The 13,498-nt window shown below is 43.7% G+C and overlaps 2 protein-coding genes across 2 annotated transcripts in view; one reads left to right on the top strand and one right to left on the bottom strand.

Moving 5' to 3' along the window:
- The first annotated feature begins 47 nt into the window (after positions 1-47).
- On the top strand, positions 48-10,042 carry elk3 (ETS transcription factor ELK3). Its single transcript, XM_062382376.1, has 5 exons — positions 48-509; positions 3,781-4,016; positions 4,171-4,890; positions 6,550-6,672; positions 8,067-10,042. The coding sequence occupies exons 2-5, from the start codon at positions 3,810-3,812 to the stop codon at positions 8,154-8,156; spliced, it is 1,140 nt and encodes a 379-aa protein (XP_062238360.1). The 5' UTR covers positions 48-509; positions 3,781-3,809; the 3' UTR covers positions 8,157-10,042.
- cdk17 (cyclin dependent kinase 17) overlaps positions 10,041-13,498 on the bottom strand; it is a 36,991-nt gene continuing 33,533 nt past the window's right edge. The window contains exon 17 of the mRNA XM_062382375.1: positions 10,041-13,114. Within this exon, the coding sequence (XP_062238359.1) occupies positions 13,074-13,114 (41 nt within the window). The 3' untranslated portion in view covers positions 10,041-13,073. The remainder of the gene's footprint in view (positions 13,115-13,498) is intronic.

Raw genomic sequence — 13,498 nt, 5'->3', positions numbered from 1 at the left:
GAACAGGAACCCCTCCCGATGGACAGGAAGAGGGTGACGTCAGTTGTCAGTTGTCTTTGCAGAGAGATTCTTTTCATGTAAACTGTTTTAAGCTGTTTCTGTGCGTGATGTTAAGTGTGTGTGCAGGTCTGAAAGAGTCTGTGTTGCGCGTGGCTTCATTCCGTGCGCGAGACAGGGATTTAACGGAGGGGGTGTGTTTATCGGAAATTGAGATTCTCTCTTTCTCTCTCTGTGAGTGCGTGTGTGTACGCGTGCGTGCGTACGTGTGTGTACAGACGGGAATACTGCGCCAGAGGAAGTGCGCCGGTTCTCCGTCTGCGCGTCCCGACTTCCTGCTCTGGGGAGGGAGAGAGAAAAGCTCCGGATCCGCTTTCAGACATCAGCAGCGGCAGCGGCATGGAGCCCCAACACAACACACACTCCCCGCTTTAAGACAAAAACACGCACACACACACGTACACGTCTCTCACGGGCAGACGGACAGAAGAACAGCCGCCGTCCACCGTCGGGTAGGTGCATGATCCCTACAACTTTGTTGAGATATGTATCTGCGCGCTTGTGCGTAATGGAGATGAAGAGGCAGACTTGTTTTAGCTGTTTCCGTATTCCGCACTGTATATTCGGATGCCCACAGGTAACACGGAACAACATTAAATGACGTGTTAAAACTGCGCGTAAAAGTTGTGCGTAAAATGTTTTTAAGTCACGCTCCAGAAGCCTCCATTTGGAACAAGCTTATGCGTAAAGTTTCTCCAATTTCTGTCACATTTGAAAAATAACCGAAAAGCGGTTATTGTACAGGCTGCGGTGGAAAAATCTGCCGTGGCTCCTTTAAAATCCAGTTGTAGACTTTCTGGTTTGTCTGGACCTCGCAGACTAATTGCCATGCGCTTCCGGATTGAAGCTGGCAGCAGACAACATCTTGAAAATGAGTCACTGGTTCAAAACAAAGAACCATTTGAGTTCCAGAAAGAACCTCCATGTCTCCCCCCCCCCCCCCCCCCCCAACACACACACACAGGTCCAAAAATAAGAAATAAGTAGCACATAGAATATGGATGAAGAGTCGAGTCATGTGTTGTTTGGTTTGTTTATATTGGATTGAAAACGTGCCACGATACACGAGGCTGATGATATCTGATAGATTTACATTTAGAGAGTTGGTGTGTGTGTGTGGGGGGGGGGCTATACTGTGTAGAGGGGAGTCTATGTGGAGAGAGGCACAGAGTTCATAGACTGTCAAACTGTTAGACTGGGGAAGCTTGACACTTTTCAGAAAATTCATTTTCAGTTAGAGAAGAGTTGTGAGAACGTCAGAGGCTGAGCACAAATCAGGACAAATGTGCATCAACATGTATTGTCATGAATCTGTGTGTGTGTGTGTGTGTGTGTGTGTGTGTGTGTGTGTGTGTGTTTGTGTGTGTAGTGTTCAGGCGGTGCACAACTTCTGCATCCGCTAAGTGTTGACAATAATAGATATTAACACAAATAACTGTGTGCGTGTGTCTGGGTGTGTGTTCCTGGTGAATCCCGGTGACCGGAAGTCCTGCCTCCCCGAGAGGGAAGGCCCTTTCTCCAGGAAAGACACCCCTGCAGCTGAATGACAGGAAGTCCTGGTTTAGACAGAAGGCACCGCTGTTCTTCCATCACTTAACACACACACCCTGCAGGAAAAAGGAAGCAAGGGATATGGCGGCCTGTACGTGTGTTTGTGGTGGTAGATCATTGTTTGCACCACATGGACTCTCCCCTCTCTGCTGGTTTGTTTCCTGTTAGAAAGACAATGAAACAAAGACCAGTGTGTACTGCGTCTTTATATTGTTTCAGTATTCAGATAGTCTTACTGAACCATGTTGTTGTGAAGGCAGGTGGAGCAGCCTCTACCTCTGGAGGTGAGGTCTTCCACTCCAATGTTTCTCCATTGTGGAAGCAGATGTGATTGCCATTGGGATTCTGGATGCAACTGTCATGGTTTTCTTTAGGTGGTGTGTGGTATTGTATTTCCTGCTAATTATGAATTAATCTGAGAAAGAGAGACAGAGCAAAGGACAGACAGACAGACAGACAGACAGACAGACAGACAGACAGACAGACAGACAGGCGTGCACAGTCTGGCTTCCAGGTAAACATGTTGGTTAGACCCATGCTTGTCTTGGCAGGTCACTGACCACATCCTGCTCTATCACCATGGAAACATTTGAAAACCATCCAATGTCTGCTCATCTTCTCTTCCTTTCGCTCTGTAACACACACACACATATATACATACATACATACACACACACACACACACACACGCACACACATGGACACACCAATGACGCATCTTCCCCCCAGCAGCTTACAGTAGGAGGTCACATCTTGTGTGAAGTAGAAGCAAAAACATGAATGTGTAAAATTTAAACGATAATCCCATCACGTTAATAAATAGTTATAGTGATATCTCCTCATTGACACTATTCTGTAGCAGCAGCCGTTGGTAGAAATGCTTTTCAAATTGCTGTCTTGGTGAAAAGTAAGGTGTATGAATAATCTATGACAGAATGTAATTTGATCTTGCTAACGGCCTGATGCTGGCGTCTATTTTAAAGGATGATAAGTCTCCATGGTAAAGGAAGGGTTAGTTGCTAATGTAGAAACTTACACAACTCCTTCATTGAAAGTCTGTAAGTAAAGATGTGAACCTAAGCATTATGTCCTTTCAGTCATAACAGATTCATATATGATGAATAAAAGGAAATAAAACGCTGACAGTGACTCAGTGGCCTCTTATGTCATGTGTCAAGGCATCTGGATGTATTTAACTTCTCCATTCAGTAATCCGAGATTTAATTCGCCCCCCTACTGTATAAAAAACATACTCTGTCTTAGATTAACGGGAGAAGGAGCATCAGTGTCAGCATTTGTCCTGCTTTGTTCAGTTATATTTAGGTTATATATGTTGTGTGATTTTGTTCAAGAATCGTAGTCAGGGACAAACACAGTAAACATGATTTGTTCTGTGGAGCCTTTAAACTGTTGACATGTTTGTGTTGTTGTGTGTTTGTGGGTTCGGGGGTTTTTGGGAAAGGAAATTCCCAGTCTGAGTTGGGGGGGGTGGTGTCGCTGGGTACGGTCAGCGATGTTATGCTTGTGGTTTTTATCTGGGTTCGCTTCAGAGGAGGCAAACCCTCTTTTCATGTTTTCGGTGACGTCTCCATCTCAATCAGTCTGAGGATGTGTGACATTATTTATATATCCTTTAAACGCTACACAATGTCAATATAATATAATGATGACATTTCCACATCGTAACACCTTTTCTACGTAAGTGCATGTATACTTTTAATGTAGAATGTTTTACTATAGACTTGCTTCACGTATAAAACTGAATTTCACCGTTAATAATTAATATTAAAGATGTAGATGTAAAGTATGTTTATAACATCAATGGAGCAAATAACTACCGTGTAATGTGAAAAAGGCCACAAGTCTGCAGTTTCTGTCGTCTCTATGGGTCATTTTAGCATCTTGTTTTTTGACCGCAGCAAAACAAGCTGACATTTCCGCCATAACTGATAAATATGTCAATGTTGAGTTTACAGCTTGTTTTGTCCTGGTCAACATTTTTTGAAATCTTCCAAATGAGGAACCACAGGCCCCTCTCCTGATTCGACTTCCCGTAGATTTTCATCCCAATCTAACAGACAGGAAACGGCCATTATAGGTCTTGGCAGTACATTTCAATATATGTTGGTTGATGTGATTTCATTAAGTCTTAATCTTCTTTGACCTCTGCAGATTGCTTGTGTCTCTGGTGTCATCCCGTCATGGAGAGCTCCATCACCCTCTGGCAGTTCCTGCTGCAGCTTCTGCTCGACCAGAGCCACAAACACCTCATCCGCTGGACGTCCAACGACGGCGAGTTCAAGCTGCTCAAGTCAGAAGATGTGGCCAAGCTGTGGGGGCTGCGCAAGAACAAGACCAACATGAACTATGACAAGCTGAGCAGAGCCCTGCGCTACTACTACGACAAGGTATGCAACACGTGCACCTATCGACGGCATCAGAAGTTCAAAACAGATTTGAGGAAATTCCAAGTTTTTTTGAGCCAAGGAAATGACGTTAACACACCAGAAAGTGCTAATAAAGTAGGAAAACTCTAATTCACCGACCACATGTCTTCTGCAGAACATCATCAAGAAAGTGATCGGCCAGAAGTTTGTCTACAAATTTGTGTCGTTCCCTGAGATTCTGAAGATGGACCCTGCGATGGTGGAGTCTGGCCGTTGCAGCGAGGAAAGTGCCACGTCGGAGCCGGACGCTGAAGACGAGGACGCGAGCGGCAGAAATGAATACCTCCACTCGGGCCTGTACTCCTCCTTCACGGTCAGCTCCCTGCAGCACTCCCTGGAACCCAACCGGCCGATCAAGATGGAGCCCCGATCCGGTCGCCACGACGACAGCTCTTCGGTCATCCGGTTCGTGAATAACCGTGGTCACTCCTCCCTCCCCTCCACCCCACCCCCATCCTCGAGAGACACCTCACACTCCTCCAGGCCGTCTCCCGGGCAGGCCCGCTCGCCCGCCTGCTCCACCTCTCCGCAACAAAGCCCGACCCACGCGTACTGGAGGGGGCGGAGCCAGAGCACAGATACTGATGAGTCGGAGCAGACCGCTCAACCTTTAAACCTGTCTTCAGGTCAGAGGGAAAGGGAGAGGTCACAGAGCACCACCACGCCAGAGAGGAGGGGCTTGGCCAATGGTGGGCCTTCGAAGAGCAGGAAGCCCAAAGGCTTAGAAATCTCTGCCTCCTCCCTCCTGCTGACAGGAAGTGACCTTGTCTCCATCGCCCTCAACAGCCCGGCTCTACCTTCAGGGTCCCTGACCCCGGCTTTCCTCACCGCACAGGTACAGCGTGACACATCACATGGGTGTTAACACCACTGCACACACACACTGCTCCCTGTGAAGGCAGTGGTTTGTGGGCGAGGGAGGAGAGGAGGCAGAGGGGAAATTTCGGGTGAAGAAAGTCAGACAGGGAGGAGATAGACAGAGGTGAGCGGAAAGAAAGGAGGAGGCCAGGGAGGAAGGGAGAGAGGGAGGGAGGAGGTTCATAAGTGAAGCCACATGTTCCTGAAGCTCCAGATTCACTGGCAACAACACGCTGACCAAACCAGGACAGTCTGACTACACTCAGGCATTCAGCTGACGCTTTCATCCAGACCCAGTAATCATACACTGCTATGTGTACATCGCTGATGGAAAATATGGCTGATGGCTCAACTACACTCGTTGGTCATTACATGTTGTAGTGTGGTCATGTGAACAGCCGCTGTCTGTCCTCGCGATCGGCTTTTCAGAATCCAGGGACCTTGTCAAGACGCTTCCTCCCTCTTCACTGTGGCCTACATCCCAAATTAAATGATTAAAGAACCTCAGACCAGTTTGTAGTGGCTGCCGTTCAAGTCGATATCTTCTTAGTCGACTCGATCTGCCAACTGAATCAGCGGAAGCCGCTCAAACACTGATGAAAGCACCTCGTAAGCTGCTCCTTAACAAGTAGCTCAGTGGAAATGAAGTTAAGTAAAGTTTATAAATGAGCAGGGAAATAACTTTGCTGACTGATTAGTGGCCAAGTCCGACTGAATAGCTGCAGGGCGGAGCTGTTATTATTTTCAAAGGTTGCGTTGTTTCTGCCTTAAAAGACAACTTTCATACTTTTTATGTCTTTATTAGCCAGCTAGTATTTAACAGTTGACAGGAACAATAGAATAAAGCACTAAAATAGAACTACACAGAATACGTACATAATGTACACCTTTCACTACACACTGAAATATTGTTTGTAGAGAAATGTATTTGGCATTGGATGATTGTATAATGTATTTGTTCATTTTGTATGAGATATTGAATTGGACGTTTACATTTGGATATATAGTCTTTTGGTATATAGGAAGATATGCTATACAATATGAATATGAGCATAAAAATGGCATGTGCTGAATATAAATGCATCTAAATTCACTGTAGCATAGTATATATAGTATAATTACTGTATACTAGGATAAATATTAATATAATAGGAGGGATTCACAATAAGAGGCATATATATATGGAGTAATATAATATAATTGCTAAATGCTATACAGGCAGGGATTCAAGTGATGTGCAAATGTCCCACTGATGTGCAAAATATTGACATTTCCAGTTTAATTGCTGGTTGTTGTTGTTGTGGAACAGAGACTTAAGTTCTCCTGCAGAACCAGAGAGAAAACCCAACTGCTCTTAGTTAAACATGAAGAAAAACGAGACAGGAGAAAATAGATGACGTGAATTCTGTATGAATGGAGCTTCCTGACCTACATGGAGTCGGTCTGCCAAGTCAGTCAGTCTGTCTGGTGGATGTGAGTTCACCAGAGGGCAGATGTGGCTCTGAGCTCCGGGTGAAACTGACATGAAAACTTCACCACAGAAGTACAGCTCTCTGGAATTATTGCCAGAATAAACAGTTTGTGAATTTTGGTAAATTTATCCTCTGATATTTAATGTGGGGTTTTGTCTGTGCAGACTCCGTCTGGTCTGCTGCTCACACCCAGTCCTCTGCTCTCCAATATCCATTTCTGGTCCAGTCTGAGCCCGGTGGGACCCCTCAGCCCTGCACAGCTCCAGAGCCACGCCTCCCTCTTCCAGGTAAGACTCAGACACTTGTTTCTTGCTTCCCTTTTTCATGCTTTTCATAGCTCATCTTATTCTTAATCCAGTTTGTCTCATCCTGATTGACCTTTGACTCAGCCTGTAACCTAAACTACATCAGATCGTCTGACAAGTTCCAACCAGATGAAGACAGAACCAGCTGGTTGCACTTAAAACAGACTAGTTGGTGACATATGTTGTCGGACTAGGTGGTTGAAGCTGGACATGCAAAAAACGAGATCAAAAAGCCATAGAGAGTTTAGCCTGTTGCCTAATTAAAGCTACGTTTGAAATTGATTTTCTACTTTATCTACAATATGAAACACGTTTAAAGCAGCTGTTGTGAGCTTACTGAAAACATTGAGTTTTCGGTGATAAGGGCCGATGCCGATGCAGATGTTGATGTGCTGTCTACAGGCCTGCTACCCGTTCCCTTACTGTAACCCCCGGAGTTTTCTGTGATATTGCGAAAGCACCTGAGCAGAGAATCTCATGCTGCGTTGTTGTGTGAAAGGCAAAGTCTGGAGAAACTCAAGACCCACTTCTGCAGACATCCTTTGGAGCGATGTTAATTGTGCTTTTATAGGGTCGGTTCTTACAGTCCTATTCATTTAAATAAATCACACAGACCTTCATCAGCCTAATTTTCTCTGTCGGTGACTGATAAAAAATTCTCTGCGTGCTCAAAAAACACCCGTCTTCATTACTACAGGCTCTGTCTGGTCACCTCACACTACAGACTTACATTATACTGTTGTTTTCGGGTAGTGAGTGTGTGTGTAAGTGTGTGTGTGTGTGATTCACTGTGTGCCAGAGTTTCAAAATAAGCCACAGATGTTTCCGTTCTGGTGTGGACGAGAAGAGGGGGCAACTTCCTGTTGGCTCGGTGGGGAGAGGGTGAGGGCTTTTTGGTCAGGAGCCCCTCCCACCCATGTCCGCAAAGCGACATTACACATTTTGGGAGGACATCACATTACCCCCACTAACAAATTAAGTGTTAGAGAGAAGCAGTTGTGTAAAGGCCATATTTAAGCTCTGAGGGATAGAAGTGAAATCAGTAACATTATTGCACTTCTGCTTATTAGTGTAGTATTGCTAGTGTCACTACTCTGCAGCAATATTTTGTCAGATTAAAAAATGTAAATACTTTGTTTTAATAGAGCCTACAATTTCAATCACCTTTAATTTAATTATATTGAGATATAAATGTTACTAAATAAAGATTGAAATAAATACAGACTGAAATATGATTTTGTGATTTATTTCTTCACTCTGTTGGTCAATACATTTTTGTAAAGCAGATTTTTGTAAAGAGGCTGTATGTTGTTGGACCTCACAAGTTTTTTAATTGTAGTCATTTCTACCTTTAACTGTAACTTGTCTCCCGACAGTTTCCCTCTCTGTTAAACGGACACATCCCAATGCCTTTCTCCAGCATGGACTCTCCCCTGCTGTTGTCCCCCGGCTCCCACAAGTCCTGATGTCAGCCCCATTAAAGAGAGCTGGGCCGAACCAGACTGAGTGGGTCCAGATCAGGACTAAGCCAGTCAGCTTAGAGGAACATCATTACTGGAGACAGGCTTCCCCTGAGTCTGATTACACTTTGATTTGAAACCAGGTTCTTTATGGTTATCACGTAAAGACACGGGAGCTTCAGTATTTTGCATTCAAGCTTTCTTTGTGTTTACCACAGTTAAACTGCTCATGTTCATTTCATTGATGTTTTAATGTTTTCTTCTTTTAAGGATGTAAAATACTCTGAATTTATTTTAATGCAAAAAGAAGAATTAACTGGAGGTTGCACATCTCCCCTCATGTTCTCTCATCTCGCTCCACTTGGTTTAGGTTTAAGAGTCACGGACTGTTATTGCAGTCTGCTGCAATTTTATGAATTTTTAGTTCTGCCCTGACTCAAACAATGGAGATCTTGGGAAATCCTCATCAGAAACTATCACACCTCACAGAGACAGACTTTATAAGTTTACTAAAGAATGTCATTAACCTAAGAGACCTTAGTGCAGCTTCGAGGCCTGACAATATTCTAGAGAATCACATGAGTTCTCATAACAAGCAAATATTGAAAACTGTGTAGAGAAAAGAAAACTCCCTCGATACCTAGAAGAAACTTCTAAAACTAGATTTAAAGTGGACGGGTGAGAGAGGAGGAGAGGAGGAGATAAGAGAGAGACAAGGAACAGTTGTGTAACCCTCATATTTGAGTTCTGTCTGACTGGCTGATATGATGAAAACGATTAGAGTTATATTCATAGATGTAATAATGTTGTTCTTGATAGCAGCACCAGATAATCTTGACTAGACCCTATTATTATAATAATAGTTTATTTAGAAGTGCGCAGTGCATGATGGGAGTTCCCCCCAGCAGTCTAGCCTTATAGCAGCATAACTAAGGGATGGTTCAGGATTCACCTTATCCAGAACTAACTAGAGGCTTTATCAAAAAGGAACATTTTAAGTGCAACCTTTAAATGTTGAGATGTTAGTTCCACAGGAGAGGAGCCTGGTCGCTGAGGGCTCTACAGGAAATACGTTAAAATCTAAATCTAAGACTTGATGACCAAATATCTATCAGGAAAAACCTGTGTAAGGAAAACAGAGTTTTACTGAGGACTGAATGTTATTTTGTCAAATTCAAGGTGATGCCAAGAAGTAGTTCAGCTCCTAACCACGCCAAAACCACACCATGTCAATTTTACACTTTGGTCTTTGTAGGGATTAAACAAACAGGCAATGACACATTAACTAGTGAAAGTTACACGTGCAGGTAAGCACTTGTTGGGCTGTTTTCACCTGCTTCATGTTTCCAAATATAAAATCCAGAACTGGGACCGTAACTGGATGATTCAACGCTACAGGCTTCATAGGCCTGTAAAGAGACCTTGCTACGACTGCTAGCAAGTCAAGTTTTTTTTACCCCTGTGCTTAGTTTCAATAGACCACATCTATTGCTAGTTATTTAATAGTAACAAATTGGACATGTGGACACAAGAGAGGACACCCTCACCGACTCCTAGCAGAGCAGCTGCTGGCCGGAGCGGTCTTTTTGCATTGCTTTGACAAGTTGACTTGACGCTGTGAACTTAACTTCAGCTGCAGTTTCATGCTTTTGTTTTTAATGCACTGTTTTGTTTGTACCAGCTGTGCCTTTCTATATTGTAAGATGTATGTAAATGTATTAGGCTTTAAAACAAGGTGGTAACAGACATTCCAGGTCAAAATTGCACAGAAGTGTCCTTTTTTGTAAAATGGGTCCTGGTTATTTTTATAAAGAGATGAATGGAAGTGTATTCTCATGATTTGTTTGCTTGGGAGAAATGTTTTTTTGAAAATAAAATTGACTTTTCAGAGATGCTCCCTCAGCTTTAGTTGGTAACACACTCTCATATTCACCACTCAGAGAAATGACGGCTGCACAGACTTTTTATGAAACAGATTAAATTTACTTTTTCGATGGTTAATGAGAAATAAATAGTTCCAGTAAAAAGTCACACACCAACTGTTCACCGGCAGCTCAGTGTTTCCGAGAGATCGTATTCACAACACAGCAGGCCTTCCATGCATCAGGCACACAGACACAGGCACAGGCGCACACACACACACACACACACACACACACACACACACACACACACACACACACACACACACACACACACACACACACACACACACACACACACACACACACACACACACACACACACACACACACACACACACACACACACACACACACACACACAGGCATTCAGACATGTTCACATGAAGTCAGGTCATTCATCAATTGAAAAAGTACAGTTTTACAATGATAAATAATTTTGCCATCGTAGAAATCTCCTTTCACGCATGTTACTGCTGTTCATATACAAAATGCTCCATTAACAGAAACACAGTTTGCAGCTAATATTGGAATAAACTTTCATCCTTAGGTTTGTTAACAGCTCTTTAAGTGAAGCATCCAAAAATCCAGATACCTGTCACTATTAAGGGGATAACCGTAGGTCTGTGAGTCAACGCAATACAGGATGTTTGAGTATGAACACAATAACTTACATTATTATAAATATAAACCATGTACGGTATCTTCATCTCTATCGGCTGTAACCGTTTGTGCTGAGCTTTAATTGATTCATTCATAAAATCACTGAAAGGACAAACTACAGGAATGACAGGTAATACAGTGTTTTTACAGGGTTATTACACCGTCAGCGGCAAACTGTGTTTCCGTTAATGTGTATTACATTAATTACGTCTGCTATTGATCGAGCATTAGTGGAGCTTCCTGCACGCTTCTAATCTGTTCTACCAATTAGAGAACTCTAGGGTGGTTGGTCATTGAAATCTCGACAGACCACAAGCTGCAGTTAAAGAATCCCCCCCCCTGGATATTCACAAACTCGTTCATGTTTAACTTGTGATGTTCGATGCATCCCTGGGGTCAGTTAGTGCAGAAGCTCTTTCACTTAACTCTCTTTTTCACAACTGAGCATAGCACTGAAACTGGAAATGGAGAAACAGCTCACCTGATAAAAAATTACTATGTTATATCTTGTTTCTTTTACTTTGTTCAAATACAGAAGTGTAAAAATGCCTAGTTGTGTGTTTTCAGAAGGTCAGTCCAACTATTTCTACTCACTCTAGTTACACTTGTTGGGATGAGACAAACAAGATGTAACATGTTCATTTGTGAGCTTTGGAGGCGCTAGGCTAGTTTACCGCACAGACATGAGAACAATATCCCTAGTGTTTGTCAAAATGTTGAACTTTTCCTTAATAACGGTAAAAACCACAACCCAGCTGCTGGACATACTGTATCTCGACTACACCTATGTTGATCTATATAAAATAAATGACGAATGCAACTAAATTCAACCAGGAATGCATTGCACATCAATGTCACAGGGTTCAAGTGCTGTGGGGGGGACTCCTTTTCTTTAGCTCCAGTAGAAATAGCTGTCAAAAGTGAGACTTCTCAACGTGCTGCATCTGTAGCATCACTGTCAGTTGCAAACAACACAGCGGGCAGTTAAATCGAACATTTCAATTTGAAATCTTTTCTATTGTTGTCTTGTGTACGAAAGCTGGAGAGAGCAGTGGTCCGACGCCAGCTGGAAAACAACCACTTTGCTTTGAAACACACTCTACTGGTCCCAGGTTTCCCACGCCGCCAGCCCCGCCCCTCCCAAAACATGCCACAATGACACCGTTGTTTCACAAGGAGAGGTCAAAGTTCACAGATACAGAGTACACATCTTAATACTGTTGGGTAAACTCGGCCGTGTCGAGGCCCGGGTTCCTGATTCCATAACACCACACTGAAGTGCAAGTTAAAAACAAAGAGTTACTGCAGTGAGATCTGCGAATGACACAGAGCGAGAAGGTATAGCTTGCATTTCAAAAAACAAAAAGCACAGAAGTCCTAGCCGTTTGGTGAGGGGTCTCACGGAAGGCTTTCCGGCTTCCTGTGGGATATCACGTGGTTTCCTGTTCGGCTCCAGTATTCCTCCTCTTTCATCTGTGCTTTCTGCTCATCTCCCCAACAGGTTGCCTTCCCCTGTTCATCAGGCTCGGTCCTGTTGCTGAGCCAGATTGGTTGGAAAGAACCACAAGTTGGTTCAAGGTTCTCCCAGCTTTACCGGACTCTGTTGGCTTCTTAACCCTCAGTTAACACAGTCCGATCACAGACCCTCAGGGAAACCCCTTCAGACCAGCCGGACCTCTCATAGTCCGTCTGAAAGGTTACGGACGACTGATGATAAGGAATCCAGAGGAATCTTTTTTCCCCCCAACAATTTAGCTGTCCCGGTCTTTCTAAACCTGGAAATGTTGTGGAGTTCGGTCAAGGAAGCTCGAAGGAAAACAAAACATAAACTCCAAATATATATTTATATAGATAAACATATTTATAAAAGGAAAACACTGGAGAAACCTGAAGCGTTCGGTCTCCGAGCGCGACAACAAGAACAACAACTTGGGATCACAGCGTCGACATCAACATCCGTGGAATTCTAACTCAAACGAAGCCAGAGAATCGCAGTCAGAAGACAAAGTAACCTTCCTGACTGCTGAACTGTGCACGGCGTCTCGAGTTCACATCATGTATACACACACACATACATGCGCACACACACAGTGTGTTAAATACAAACAGTAGTAGTTTAGCAGCAAATAAATTCAACCTCACCCCATTCCCCCCAATAAATAAACACAGTTTCCAAACAGATTCAACCCAGAGTCAATTGCTCTGAGAGGTGTGTGTGTGTGAGTGTGTGTGTGTGTGTGTAGGAAGTTGGAGGGGTGTCACTCTGAAAGGAGGTGGGCTCATGCGAGAGATTGATGAGGAGTGATGATGAGGGTGGGCAGTCGGCCGTCACTGAACTTTAGAAGAGCATGCTCTGCCTCCTGTTGATCTTGCCGTTTCCTGGAAGAAAAGAAGAATACAATACCCATAATGCATCTGCCAATGACGCTAATATATAAAGTAACTTTTTTTTTTTGGGGGGGGGGTGATACGGTGGCTGAGAAGCGTCACACAAGCGCAAAAACAGAAAATATAAAAGTTAAAAGCCACAACACAACCTCAAAAGCCCCAACACAAATGCAAAAGCCACACAACGGAAACACAACAACAATGGAAGTAAGCAAAAACAGATGTTGACTGAAATGAGCAGAGTTATTTTTCGACAAGCCAGTTGCCGCTATTTTAGGAGTCACGGTACAGATGCCTGGACTAGCCGAAAAGGAAAAGGGCAGCTGTGCCGTGACTCCTAAAAAGCATTAGATTTAAAGCGGCGACAGGGTCTCC

This window comes from Platichthys flesus, chromosome 23, assembly GCF_949316205.1.
Source record: "Platichthys flesus chromosome 23, fPlaFle2.1, whole genome shotgun sequence".
Lineage (NCBI taxonomy): Eukaryota > Metazoa > Chordata > Actinopteri > Pleuronectiformes > Pleuronectidae > Platichthys > Platichthys flesus.
Note: the sequence above shows the minus strand (reverse complement) of the source record. Positions and strands in the feature narration are given on the sequence as shown.